The sequence below is a fragment of the Vigna unguiculata genome, chromosome 5, assembly GCF_037176805.1.
Source record: "Vigna unguiculata cultivar grain cowpea cultivar isolate G323 ecotype 2 chromosome 5, ASM3717680v1, whole genome shotgun sequence".
NCBI classification, from domain to species: domain Eukaryota; kingdom Viridiplantae; phylum Streptophyta; class Magnoliopsida; order Fabales; family Fabaceae; genus Vigna; species Vigna unguiculata.
The window spans coordinates 45,997,667-46,013,372 of record NC_140796.1 but is presented as its reverse complement, the minus strand read 5'-3'; the positions used below and the strand labels follow the sequence as shown (position 1 = coordinate 46,013,372).

General features: G+C 27.0%; 1 protein-coding gene across 1 annotated transcript; it reads left to right on the top strand.

Annotated features, from left to right (window-relative positions):
* Positions 1-5,112: 5,112 nt before the first annotated feature.
* On the top strand, positions 5,113-9,191 carry LOC114182960 (organic cation/carnitine transporter 4-like). The gene is made up of 2 exons (XM_028069771.2): positions 5,113-5,620; positions 7,851-9,191. Exons 1-2 carry the CDS (start codon positions 5,209-5,211, stop codon positions 9,035-9,037), a joined length of 1,599 nt encoding a protein of 532 aa, XP_027925572.1. The 5' UTR covers positions 5,113-5,208; the 3' UTR covers positions 9,038-9,191.
* The last annotated feature ends 6,515 nt before the right edge of the window (positions 9,192-15,706 follow it).

Here is a 15,706-nt window from a genome sequence, read left to right as displayed (position 1 = left end):
CTTGACAATTTGTTCATGAATATGCTCTTTCATTACATCTCCTTTTGGTTCATTGTTCTTATACCCCACCTATGTGCAACAAAAATGTGGATTTTTTTTTATTAAGGCTTTGTAATAATTTTTTAGCTAATTGTTTTTCAAAAAAAGTGATCTTTTACATAAAATTATCTTAAAAAATTGTTTTACAATTTTTTAAAAATATATATATTTGTATACAAATAGTTATATTATTATATTAATTAAATTACTTAAACAAATTTAATCATTTTTATCTTACTTTCCACCCACATATAAATAACTCAATTTTTGTAGTCTGTAAGCATTAAAAAGAACAAACTTCGTCCTAGAATTACAAGTACCGAGAGTGACTTCCCCCACAACCACTTTTCACCCAACTCATTTACATTTTTGTACAAAAGCATTCAAATAAAGTACTAACTCAGATTCACATGACAACTTTGTACTGTAAGATACTAAGTGGATAAGATCAACAACTCTCTGCATTTAAATATTTATTAATAATATCAATAATTAAGAATTTATTAATAATGTAAAAGGTTTATATATAATTTTAGGATAAAATATCTAATTTTTTTCTATAGGAACATCTCTTCATGACGTAATAAGTTTAGTATCTTTTATAAGATATGGTAGTTTACAAAGAACAAATTATTTTAATGAAAAATATTCAAAGAAAATATAAATTTATATATGCGTTAAATAGGACATTGTGAGAGTAACTTAATTTATTTTTATACAAGTTAAACTATGTTTAGTAAGTTATAGATTTTTCTTTTTAAGAACAATAAATTACCATAACTTAAACTTTAGTTTATTATTTCTCTTTCTTCCCCCATCTACTTGTATACAACTCAGACCAACTCTTAAAACTAACCAAATCAAATCATGTCATATCATAAAAGACATTAATTGATTTTTGTTTTCTTCCTTCCAGGTTACTTTGTCCCCAAACTAATAATCAGAACAAAATTATAATCTGTTCCTTTTTATAGTATTATTACTTTAACATCCTGAACAGAAATCTTAAATACAATATTTATTTAGTCAGATTTGACACTAAAGTAAAAGATAATGATTTTTAAATTGAGAATAAGTTTTCGCAAACTATGCTTAAAATTTAAACTTTCTTAAACGACAAATGGTTTTTACACTGTCTTTTCCAATTGTCAATTATGAAGATAAACACCAGAAATCATGAATAATAAATTAGAAAAAAAATGAAAACAGATAGAAAACAAATAAAACGACAATAGAATCTTCCGTTTTAATTGTGAATGCTAATTAAGAAAGACGTTTTAATTGTGAATGCTAATTAAAAAAGACATTACTCAAAATTGAAATCAAAATTGCAATTTACCCACCAAAAATATTTGGTAGTAGTAACATCCACAGGATAGAATAGTCTTCGATTATTAATCTCGAAACAACATACAGTGATAATTAGTTGCAGTGATCACAAATTATTTGTCATTAAATATTAAACATCGAATTAATAAATATTAAACATCGAATTAATAACCAAAATAATATTAAAATAATATTATATTAGTCATTTAAAATTTGTAAGTGGCCAAATACGTTTGATAAAATAATTAATGATCGAAATCTTTTGATAATCAGATATAATGTTTTAGTTATCAAATTTGCAACTCATTAATATCGAATTAGCCATAACATTAAATATTGTATTAGACTCATCCAAAATGTTTGATCACTAATGGTAATGTTTTAACCACTAATTTAAATTAGCAACGTAGAATGTTTAGTCGCTAAATTCACAAACATGAAATTTCTTTTTTCACATAAACATGTATTTATCTATATGTTGTTTTTCTCCAATTTTTTTTTCTTTAACATTTTTTTATTTAAATTATATGACTAATAACATTAAGTTTTATTGATTTGCAACAAATTTAACAAATTTTTGTTTAAAAAATAAAAATTAAGATTTAATTAACAAGATAATAAACTTTAGATTAATATTTAATAAAAATTATAATTAACTAAATTATTAGTTTTACAATTTGCTGCTTCCTATTTTTATATTTAAATAAAAATTAATATTTAATTACATTATATTAATCAATAATAAAATTTAAATTAATATTTAATATAAATTATTTATTTTTGTAATTTGTTGTTCTTTAAAGAAAATCAAATTCTTGTTCAATCAAAACTTATATTATAATTAGAGACTATATTTATAATAATGAATGGTCATACAAAGTATTTAATTATTTAGAAACAATTCTTTTACTACCTAGATGTAGTTAGAAACATCTATTTTAGTTACTATTAATTTATTTTAATAACTAAATTTTGGTCAAGAATAAAATTAGAAACTTTTTTGTTTTTATAATTATTATCTTATTAGAAGCAATTTTTTTCTTCTTTTGTTTGATGAGCAATTCTTACTATAACAAAGTGACACCACTTAGTATAACAAAGTGTTACGATTATGTTATGATATGGTCTATTGCTCTCTCTTGATTTGATTATAACGTGGTCCATTACTCTTTTTCATGCAATAATAATGCTCTTTACAACGATTTTTCACTTAACAATTATTTAGTTGGGAATCCAATTCATAACTTTATGGTTGATACCAATTATTTGATTGTTTACCACTAAAAAAAAGTTTAGCTTTTAATCAAAACACAATTCCTTTTACTTGGCATACGAAGAAACATCGATATGATATGATAATGTAAAATAATAATAATAATTACTATTCTTTTGATATTTAAACTTTTACTTTCTATTAATATTTAATTAGTTTATATAAATATACATTGTAGTGCAGTGTAAAAAAAAGCAATATAAAATTTTATAACATTTTACTAATCTAAAAACTTCATTATAGCTACTATTTTTTCTAAAAACAACTTTTAGAACTTAAAGGTACATAAGGAAGAATATGTAAGGTGCATTTTTTTTCTTTTATATTTTTGTAAAATAATAATTTTTTGACAATTTTTCTTATAATTTGATACAGTATCTTTTTAATGATTAAAAAATATAAAAAGTAAAAAATTAAAAATATTATTTCAGATTATAAAAAAATTATTAAAATTTAATTGTTTAAAAAATTATTTACCTTTTATCTAAATCAAACATTTCTTAATAATTTTGGTTACAGTAATGTTATCCTACTGGAATATTCTTCAAGAAAAATAAAAATTGTGGTACAGATAACGCTTGACTTGTGTTCCACGTGTTATGACATATCCAGTGTCTATCTTTTCCTGTGGATGTGACAGTAACTTGGCCAACCAACCGTAGTCTTCATGACCCACAATCTGCACCTTTTCTTTTTTTTCCTGTTTGTTTGTTTTCTTCGCTTTATTATATGTTTATATGTAATCTTCTTCAATGGTACTTCATCATGTGAAGTTACAGTTATATTAAAGTTGTAAGGATAAATTACCTTTAGCTTAATGATCATCTTATATTAATTTTCTTGTACACAATTATTCCATACATAATAAGATTTTAAATATAGAAAACATGGTTATCCACGTCAACTTATTCCTATATAAATCAGTTCCAACAATAATTTTTTAATTTAAACAACTAAGTTTTTTAAAAAAATGCTAAAGCAAATAAAAATAAGCAACATTATGAAATCATTGTCATAGGTTTTAACTAATATACTGGCATATTTAACTAGAAGTGTTATCATATTAAAAGAAGGAAAAACAAGAAAAACGAGATACATTTTAAATTAAAATTAATTTATATAAAATTAAAAAAAATTCATGTTTTTCATAAAGAAATAATTGTTTTAAAAAGTTACTTAATTTTTATTTTATGAAAAAATAAAAAATAGTTCAATGTTAATATATACATTTATTTTTATTTTTTTCTAATATAATTTGCTTATTTATATTTTATAGAGTGTAATCTTTTTATCTTAAGTTTGATGCAAGTTTTCATATTTTGATTCACATATTTTTTTTTTATTTTAATAAATTTTTATATAATAACAAATAATTAATTAACGTAAACATAGTTTAGATTTTAAGATTTATAATGATGTTTAGGATAGAAGAATTTTATATATATATATATATATATATATATATATATATATATATATATTTATTTATTTTATTTTTTCTTAATTTTATTTTTTAAAAGAGTAACTATTTCTGAAAATTTCAATAATAACCATTTCATTCTTTTAGTGATATTTTTAAAATTCAATCGCTTTATTTTTTAATTTGACTTTTTTTCAAAATTTAACTACTGTTTTAAAACTAAAATAATTATTTATAATAAAAATTATTTATAAAATAAATATTAAAATTGTAAAAATTATTTATTTTGACAATTATTTATATAATTATAATTTATTTTTTATAAAAAAATGTAAATACACTTATATGTGACTCATGTATCTTTAATCTCTGCTAACATTTAAGATATTTAAAATGTATAAGATTATTTTGAATGATTTGAAAGAAAGATGAGAGGTTCTGTAGGAAAAAAAAAAACAATTTGTGATAAAAAAAAAAAACCAAAATTAATTATTATTAAATATAATTAGCTTCATTAACCAAGTGTATTAATATAATGGAATAAAATTGTTTATCAATGTAAACTATTTTATTAATTATTTTATCCTTTTAAATTTTACAATTAGTTTTCATAATTATTTTCTAAAAATGCATTTTTTTATAATTTAACAATATTTTATTGTTTTAATAAAAGTTAGCAAAATAATTTTACTTTTTATCTCAGGTGAAGATACATATATTTTAAGTGGTATTATATAAAAGTACTCTTTTTTAAAATAATTATTTTTCTAATTTTATTTTTAAGTAAATATATCTTTTAAAGTAAAAGAATTACCTTGTTAATGTTTTAGATGATTTTTTATTTAATATTTTTTTTAAATTTAACCACTTTTATAAGTTAAAATAACTATTTATAATATAAAAACATTGCAAAAATAAATAAAAATTATAAAAATAATTTATATTTATCTTTATAATTAAAATAATAATAATTTTAATATTTTATATAAATAAAATAAAATAAACATACATGTTATCTCGTGTACATCAAATGATGTAGTTGCACACTGACCACGTGATTTCTCATCCTATATTATCATTGGCGTCTGCGGAGTAACGGAAGGCCATTCAACAAACACAAGGAACGCAAAAAAGTGTTGAGTTTGTAATGGCCGCCACTCTGCCCTCTGACTACGAAAACCTCCGCTCGCCGTTGCTGCAGGCGGAGGTCAAGAAACCGGCGGTGGAGAAGCTCTGCATCGATGACATGCTGCAGAAGTACTGTGGTGAGTTCGGGCGGTGGCAGCTCCAACACTTCATCCTCACCAGCCTTGCCTGGGCGCTCGAGGCCTTCCACACCATGATAATGATCTTCGCCGACCGCGAACCAGACTGGAGGTGCGTCTCCGGCACCAATTGCAACAGTGGGGCAGCTGGCGGCGTATGTGGCCTTGCGCCAGATGCGTGGGAGTGGGTTGGTGGCCGCCACGACTCCACCGTGTCGGAATGGGGTCTGATTTGCGACGATAAGTTCAAGGTTGGATTGGTTCAGGCCGTGTTCTTCACTGGATGCATGATTGGTCAGTTCTTTTCTCCTTCTAGATTCTTCATTATAATTTTTTGTGATCCGCGCAATCTTAACTGATTGATGATCGTTTAGTAATTATAAAATTGTTGATTATAAAAAAATTAATGCAATAGTAAACAAACTCTTGTACAAGATAAAATATATTTTAAAGACAATTTTCACGAGATAAAATATATTTTAAAATTTCTAACACACTTGCAAAATATTAGTTTTAGTTTTGAAAATATCTTATGTCAAATACAACAAGAAAAATATATTAAATTTGTTATAAGAATGAAAACTAACATTTATATATATCTATATATTCTAATATAGGGAGTATATAAGAATATGCTTTTATCCTTATAAAAGCTACAGACAAATCATCATGGAGTTAAAACATTCGGCTTTAAAAAAAGTTAGAGGATGTGGGTAAGGAAAATTGTGGGATAGTATTTTGTTCTATTTTATTAATTTACTGAAAAATGTAGAAATTTTCCACAAATGTTCTGCTGTGACGTTTTGTTCAGCAGTGCCTCACAATTTATAGCTTTTGTCGTGGACCAGCTTCTGAACTTTTATAATAAAAACAATACAGAATAAGCTGTGAATGGTTGACGAATTTCGAGGATGACATATGATGTCTGATCTTTAGGTTGTTTTGTGGACTCGTGGTTGTAATTGTTTGGGTTTGGAAAGGGCATTTGTTTAATTTGTAGCGTTTGAATAATATAATAGTTACGTAAAGTATAAACCCAAAACGAGATGGGCGTGAAGACGAATATTAGGAAAATATTAAAAATTCGGTTAGAAGTGACTTAAACAAAGAAATTAAAAGTTGTGTTGGGTTGAGTTTGAGGGAAAGGGAAAAAAAGTGTAAATGATAAACGGACTTAAGCACACCTTTCTTTTTTGTCCTTTACCCACTTAGGTGCATTGCACTTTAGTATTCTTTTTCTAGTTTGTTGATTTGATTGAGAACTCACCCTTTTGAATATTTACATAATTTCAAAGGACAAGTGGATGACAACTTTTAAGCTATCTCTTTGCCAAAACTACTTATTTTATGCATGTGCCTTCCTTTTGTTTGGCTTCCTTTATTTCTTTTTCACATGTCACTTTCGTTACATACATTTGTAATTTTTTATAAGTTGTATTGATTGCAAAAAGTCCCTTTTTAATGCACGCACTTCTTTAGATGTAACGAAAATTCAATAAAGCTACTGTTAGGCCATGTTATAAGTAGAGAGGAGTAGGCTCCATCATATGTGTGTCCATAAATGTCTACTATAATATTATTCTAAAAGAAATTTTCAATAAAGTTAAAGACAATGTAGTTGTAGGGCTACAAAATATATAATATATACACTACAAACGTACATATGACAAATTTTGAAGATTACCTGAACATATATAATTGAAAATTTGCGGAAAATCAGGAAAACCTGAACGATGTGATCGGGATTTGTTTTACTAGGTGTTATTAACCACGGTAGAAAAATAATCTATATATGGTGTACGCCAGAGTATGTCAAAAAAAAAAAAATGCGTCTCCCTATATATTATCTATGTAATCAGTGTGTCTGTTATTATTTGACATAAAACTCGCATAGTTTATTTATTTAAAGTTAGAGTTTTACACGGCTAAAACACTAAATCTTTTAATTCATTTGTTTTAGTGTATTATAAGAAATGAAAGTTCAATTGTAATTAATAAACGACAATTATAGTATTAAGTTTTGTGGTGTTATTTATGGTTGACCGTATATAAGCTTTTTTTAGTGGCACCTCCATCACTAGAGTTTGAGTTGTATAATAAAAACAGCTATGATTAATATCACTCACGTACAACTTGTTAAACTCAAATCAAGTAAAAAGGAGTATACTTACAAGTTACAACTCCTTTTAAAAGACGGTCCCTTAACAATAATTATTATTTGTTATAATTATTTTTAATAAAATGAGTACTCAATTAGTTGGCTCTTTAAGAGTTGTAAAGATGTATTTTTCCTAAAATAAAAATGCTTAGATTTTTTTAATAGTTTTTACTTTTTGAAGTATCTTTTTATTTTGGATATACTTTTTGAATAATTTTATATTGATTTGGAAAAATAGTTGGTTTTGCTTTTTAAAATAATTTTATATTAAATAATTTAATAATATGAATATTTGAATTAAAAAATATACTTTTAATTTTCTTGGCACAAAACAAAAACAATATTGACAGTGAATTTTCATTTCAGGTGCTGGAATATTTGGCCACCTCTCAGACTCTTCCCTGGGAAGAAAAGGCTCTCTAACAGTGGTTTGCGCCCTTAACACTCTCTTTGGCTGCTTAACAGCACTGTCCCCTAACTACTGGATCTATGCACTCCTCCGCCTCCTCACCGGCTTCAGCAGCGGCGGCGTTGGCCTCACTGCCTTCGTCCTCGCCACCGAACCAATCGGCCCGACGAAGCGCGGTATGGCGGGCATGTCCACCTTCTACCTCTTCTCCGGCGGCATTGCAGTTCTCTCTGGAATCGCTTACATCTTCCAATCATGGCGCTATCTCTACATAGCTTCCTCCATCCCCTCCTTCCTCTACATCATCCTTGTCCTACCCTTTATTTCTGAGTCCCCAAGATGGTACCTTGTTCGCGGGAAAGTAACCGAAGCCATGAAGCTCATGTCCGCCATTGCTTCTTCCAACGGGAAGCACCTTCCCGATGGTGTTTTCCTTGCTCTCGACGATGAAGCACCGTCCAAAAAAACCCAAGATTCAGGTCATGATATAACCCTGATGGCATACAAAAATGAAAACTTGGAAAACAAAGGCGCGCTGGTGGGATCCATCGTAGACGTAATTCGTTCTCCCATCACTCGTGTGCGGTTGTTCTTAGCGGTGGCTCTTAACTTCTTAACCTCCGTTGTCTACTACGGACTTAGTTTAAATGTTGTGAACCTCGAAACCAACCTTTACCTGAACGTGATGTTGAACTCCGTGGCTGAGATGCCGGCGTTTACCATAACGGCGGTGCTTTTGGACAGGTTTGGACGAAAGCCATTGACGGTGGCGACAATGTGGTTCAGCGGGTTGTTTTGTTTGATAGGGAGTTTGGTTGGCAACGTCGGAGCGTGGAAGGTGGTGAGAATGGTGTGTGGTATTGTGGGGATATTTGGGATGGCCGGGACTTATAATTTATTGTTTATTTACACGGCGGAGCTGTTTCCGACTGTGGTGAGGAACGCAGCCCTTGGATGCACCACGCAGGCAGCGCAAATGGGAGCAATACTGGCGCCGTTTGTGGTGGTTTTGGGCGGCGGGCTGCCGTTTGCGGCGTTTGCAGCATGTGGAATATTGGGAGGAATGTTTGCGTTTTATCTTCCAGAGACGATGAATCAACCTCTTTATGATACATTCACCGCAATGGAAGGAGGACTTGCTTGATGTAAATTGTTGTTGATCTCCTTATACATGTTTAGCTCTTATCATTTCCTCTTTGTTGCTACATGGATCCTTTAATTTCTATTTTGATTTCGTTAAATTTTGTAGAGTGAAAAAGTAACGTATTTATATGGATTTGAGGATTGAAGAACACCAACCATGTTTGTCCAAACAAACCAACCCAAATACTTTCTATTTTTTCGTGCAAAAGCCAAAAAGTTTGATGGGACTGCATGAAATTCTCAGGAATCTAGCTACAAATTTTCTCACAATATTCAACCTTCGAATCCGTTTTTTTACAAACCTGGATAATTTGGATTTGAAATTTTGAAAATAGTGTATCTTTCTAAATAATTTTGACATCCTATAACGATTTCATAACAAAAAAAAAGTCATATTCTAGTATGAAACGATTTTGTTGGAATTGACTTAAGGTGTGTCTACACAATTTATGTGTATCATTACATTGTCTAGTCTTTATTTAAGTATAAGCGATATTTTATTATTAAAAGTAAAGTTGGTGGGTCTTAAGTGTCGAAGATGTTCACCAAAAGTTTCATATGGAGTAATAATAGGTCTTTTGGGTGTATATTGTGCACCAAAGTTCGACGTGGAGTTTTGTTCATGTTCAACTTTTATTTATAAAAAGTTATATGAAAATATTTGTAACTTTTTGTCATAAAAATTACATATTGAGCAGTAACACTTCTGTTGAGTATTTATCATAAAAATTACATATTGAACAATAACACTTATGTTGAGTATCTATAGAGATAATCTTGAAGTGGCAAAGCATATTAATTTTTTTTGTGTTTTATTTAAAGAGATTATTACCTTAGTGTCTCATTCTCATCATAATTATATCATTTACACAATTTCAATGTTACTTTTAATTATACTAAAAGTAGTCTAGGATTTGTTTCTAATTTATGATTAAGTGTTTTATTATTACTTTATTTCAGTGTTGATTTCTTATTGTTTTAGTAACCAAAAAGTATAGTAATTTAAAGGTTGTTCAAAAAATAATTTTCTAGTGAAAACTTGACAATTATTTTTTTACAAGAAATTTTTCTTTTGTTTGATTTTGCGAATACTTTTGGATTTCACATAAGTAATACAATATTTGCAGTCTGTATATACCTCATCCTATTGCCGGAATGCATACCTTTGCTCATATTTTCTTTCTAACACTTGTACTAAACAACATGGTATTGCTTACAACATATTCAACTACCACCTAGACATAATGGATGCTTATTCAAAATTAGACAACGATATTTTAATCCCAAAATTTTTTAATGCCTATTTGACACTATCTTTCACTTCTTTTCACTTCATTTTTTCTTTACAAATAAAAAATTTACTTTCTTTTTAGGGAAAAATATGTTTTTGGTCCCTTAAGTTTGACCCAAATTTGGAAATGGTCCATAGTCGAAACTTGGTCATTGTTTGGTCTTTGTACTTTCAAAATCATTATTTTTAGTTCTTATTTTTGGACGGCGTTACACGTGTTATTTAATTTTTATATAAAAAATAAAACTAGCATCGGCCTAGCCGACGCTTTTAACAAAATCTTGAAAAAATATGTTTTTAGTCCCTAAAGTTTGAACTTAATTTAGAAATGGTCCCTGGTTAAAACTTGGTCACTGTTTAATCCCTACACATTGAATAATAACTATATAATAATAATAATACTATACTAATAATAATAATATTATACAATAATAATATATAATTATTATTATATATAATTATTAATAATATTAAATAAATAATAATATTATAACTATTATTAATATTAAAATTAATAATAATTATATAATAATAATATATTAGTAATATATTATTAATAATATTATTATTATTATTATTTTTTATTAATATTTTTTTAATATTAGTAATATTAGTAATTAATAAGATTATATGTAATAATATTAATATTATTAATAATATAATTATAGTACTGATATATAATTATTAATAGTATTATTAATATTATTAATTATTATTAATATATGATAATATTATTATTAACAATTATATAATATTATTATTATATAATGTTATTATTATTAATAGTAGTATTATTATATTTTAACAATGATTTTGCATGTGTAGAGACTAAACAATGACCAAGTTTCAACTAGGGATTATTTTCAAATTAAGTTCAAACTTCAGGGACCAACAACATATCTTTTCTAGTTTTTGTAAAAAAGCTAGTTTTATTTTTTATATAAAAAATTAAATAACATGTGGCACATCATTTGTTATTTTTAACGCCGTCCAAAAATAGGAACTAAAAACAATAATTTTGAAAATAGAGGAACCAAACAATGACAAAGTTTCGATTAGGGACCATTTTCAAATTTAGGTCAAACTTGAGAGACTAAAAACATATTTTTTCCTTTTTTTATATTTATTTTATCTCTATATGAATGCCAAATGTTTATCAAATTGTGTCAAATGTTTTTCCTTCAAAATAATAAGAAACTTTTATACCGAATATCATCAATAAAAGGTAAAAACAATTCAAAACAACATGAAAGTTGTGCAGTCCTATCATGACTTTAGTACAATCCAAAATAACACTGAATGTGTACCAACCTAACACGACTTTGCTTTTACAAATAAAAAATATTATGTTTAAACAAAATCGTCTCAACATGCAACAATTTTATGTCATACACAAAAGTTACGGTTGGCACAACTTCAAGTAATTCCACCAAAATCATGTCAGATTAGAACGACTTCTTTGTTATGAAGCTGTGTGAAGTTACCTAACGTCGGAGTTATTTTAAAAAGTTATACCATTTTTGTAATTTAAATACCAAATTACTCCTTATGGGTGAAAAAGCCTTTAGTCCGTATGTAAAGACAGTAAACCAATGTTAAACAATTGAGTAGTAGGCTATTTCTTCATGTACCTTCTTTTTTATTTCTTGCACCCTCATAAAACGTTTAATGTCCAAACAACTCATTAAAATTATAATAATAAGTAAAAGTGACACTACAAAAAATAGTGTTAATTGCGGTGGAATATTTTCGTAAAATGACCATTCCACCTCTTATTTTTTTAATATTTTTTGGATTAAGTGTTCGGAAGGTATTTTTATATTACACGATCCAGAATTCATTTAAAAAAATTATATTCCAGAATAAGTATTCTAGAAGATATCTTGTCTTCCTCTCCCACCCCCACATTTCTTCTTCTTCACTTCTATCCTCCTCCACAATCATCTTCCTCCTCCTCCATCAAATGGATAAGCCCAATAATTCAAGTTGAGCCTAACCAACAACCAACATCAGCTTCAATGGATATTAGAAGCTCCGGTTACTCCAACCATTCTAGTGAACTGATTAGGACCAACAGGTATCAATACCCTATGCCGATTGTGTTAAAGCAACCTCAATCAAAATAAATAAAAACATACTTCCAAGAGAATGCAAAACAGAATACAAAACAAAATAGAGAATATCAAAACAAAACATTATTGTAGCACGATATTCACTAACGTAAAGAAAATTGATTCGCCCTTATTCACATAATTCAAAAACGTAGGGTTGTAAAAGTAAGTAAATTCGGTTTATGCATATTGGTTCACCACTTGTTGAGCTAAAAAAGTTTAATTTAACTAGATTCACTTTTTGGTAAGTTAGAAATTTTGCAATTCGACTCGACTCAGTACGGATTGGTGAATTGACTCACTTACATTTTTTTTTTTGCAATTTACTTTATATATTTATTGCATTATAATGAGAGTTAATTAACTTTTTTTTATAATAGTAAAATCAAAGTGTTTACCTAATTATCGAAATATTATTATAAAAATAATAGTTAAATATTAAAGTATTAACATGTATAACTTGACAAAGAAATTAGGTTAAATTACTCTTTTGATCCCTCTATTTGTCATGAAATTTCAGTTTGGTCTTCAAGTTTTTTGTTGTCTCAATTTGGTCCTCACCGTTAACTTTGACCAGACGGTATTAAAATCAACGCCACGTGTCAATTTCTGATTTTTTTGAATTTTTTAAATATTTTTTTAAATATTTTTTATAATTTTTATAATTTTTTTTATTTTTGACACGTGTCACTTCACAGTTGTGCCACGTGTCAAAGTGACTCAATTTGGTCCCTATATTTGTTTTTAGTTTCAATTTAGTCCCAATTTTTGTAAAAATGAAGCAATATTGTCCCTCTTTAGATTGAGACTCAATTTAATCTTTGTATACAACTTATGATGATATTCTTAATAAAATTGACGTTTTTATTAAATATTTGTAGAAATATTTTTAAATAAGTTTTTTTTAGTTTTATTATTAAACAAAGTTAAACCCCAAACTTAATTTCAAAAATTAACAATTTTGTCATCATATATAAAGCCATCAAGTGTATCATATTATACAAACTTAGTAAAGATTAAAAATTAAATAAGTTGTCACACATAAGTTTAGGAACTAAATTTCAAGTTCAAAACAAAATCAAAGTTTAATGTTTTGTGTAGAATTTAAAGTTAATTTAAAATATTTATAGAAATATTTAATAAAAACGTTAATTTTAGTAAGAATATCACCATAAAATTTATAAAAAAGTAAATTTAGTGTCAATTTAAGGAAGGACAATATTGTTTCATTTTTACAAAAATTGGGACTAAATTGAAACTAAAAACAAATATAGGGACCAAATTGAGTCACTTTGACACATTGTACAACTGTAAAGTGACACGCGTCAAAGTTAAAAAAATTTAATAATTTTAAAAAAATTTAAAAAAATTTAAAAAATATTAAAAAAATAAAAAAATAAAAACAGAAATTAACATGTGGCGTTGACTTTAACACCATCTAGTCAAAGTTATCAGTGATGACCAAATTGAATCATTTTAAGAAAATGATGATTAAATTGAGATAACGAAAAACTTGAGGACCAAACTGAAATTTCATGACAAATAGAAGGACCAAAAGAGTAATTTAACCAAGAAATTAATTAAACATTCAAATATTATTGAGCAAAATTCTAACATTTAAAAATATGAAATTGTGAACCTATATAATTAAAAGTAGTAAATAATTATAACAAAAAAATTATAAAAAAAAAATATTTGTGGGTTAAGTGGGTAAACTCACCTTCAACTCGGCTCGAACCTCCGTGGACTAAGTGAGTCAGGTTCAGTTCAATCCATATTTGAAAAAACTGAATTTTTCTCAACCCAACCTAGCTCGAATCCATGGTAAGCTGGGTTGGCTGACGGGTTGAAAGCCATTTTTACATCTCTAAAAAGAGCTTCCTTGAGAGAGCCGCTATAAGATCAGTTTTTTTGTCCATTTAGTTTAGCGAGAAGTAAGAAGAAAAAAGGACAAACAAATGAGGGAAGGAGGTGCAACTCTCGTTCAGAAGTAAGAGGACAAAAGACAAAGTGGGAATAAAAAGTAAGTTCAAGGTTTTTAATATTTGGCTTAAATAATAATTTGGTCGTATTATTTTTTCAGTATTTTCAATTTGGTCATACTTTTTATTTTTTATTTTTAATTTGGTTATTATATTTGTTAGTTTTATTTAATTTGGTCTTTTCCACTAACATCATTAAAATAGTTAATAGATTGTGAACTAACTACCACATGTCATTTTATGATTTCTTATTTTCTTTACTTATCTATTTTTTATTTATTTATTTTTATTTCTTAAAAAAAATTTAATTTTTTTATTTAAAAAAAATGTCCATGTATTAAGCTCATATCATGCCACCTTACAATTAAAAAAAAATATGACTTATAATTTCAAACATTATTATCACCCAGAACACATGTGCTACTTTCCAAAGGTATTTCCCTACTAAATAAATCATCTCTTGTAGCCAATTTATTAATAAGCAGATAACAGTGCTTTAGTTTTTCACAACATATCATATTTGAACCCACCCTTAACACCATTTTGAAAATTTAGTTTTCATCATCCCTCCAAATGCACTCATCTTCCTTTGTATAAATTTATCATTTCTAAATATTTTGCCAACTCAATGACCATAGATTTCTACTACTCAAACCACTTCATTCTCCAAGGTACATCATTGATCATTGTTCTAAGAACTAAAATCACCTAATGTGCTTCTTTTTAATTTAGGTTTTTGAAAAAAAGAACTATTTTATTGTAGATTTTGCACATTATGTAACTATCTAAACACTCTAAGTTATATTGTTATGGTAGTATTTAATCTAACATAGGAAACTTGTCTAAATTTATTTCAATCTTATAATTTATACTTTTATATATAAAAGGATACCACTTTGTACATAATTTGTATTCCCATTTTACTCTTCCAAGAACATAATTGTTAACTGGTTTCTTAGAAGTAACTGTTATTTTAAAATATTGTCACATGGCTTTTTTTTTCTTTATTATATTTGTAGTTTCTACTACTAATATTCAGGTACTTCTTATGCTAATATTCAGGTACTTTATACTACTCATTATTTTCTCATATATTAGTAACTTATAATACAATCTAAATATTTAAAAAATACAGCGGACGACACACAGGTGCAACACGTGTGTAAGAAACAAATTGTATTTTCGTTTTTATTTGACTTAGCACAAAGTAGTTGTTGTAACCAAACGTGGTAGAGGTTATACATAGAAAAAATGATTAGTAAGAATTTAAAATAATAATATTATTA

Coding starts and splice junctions, on each gene's coding strand:
- LOC114182960 (XM_028069771.2), top strand. CDS start 5,209: ATGGCCGCCACTCTGCCCTCTGACTACGAAAACCTCCGCTCGCCGTTG. Junction 5,621..7,850: donor CTTCACTGGATGCATGATTG/GTCAGTTCTTTT, acceptor TTTTCATTTCAG/GTGCTGGAATATTTGGCCAC.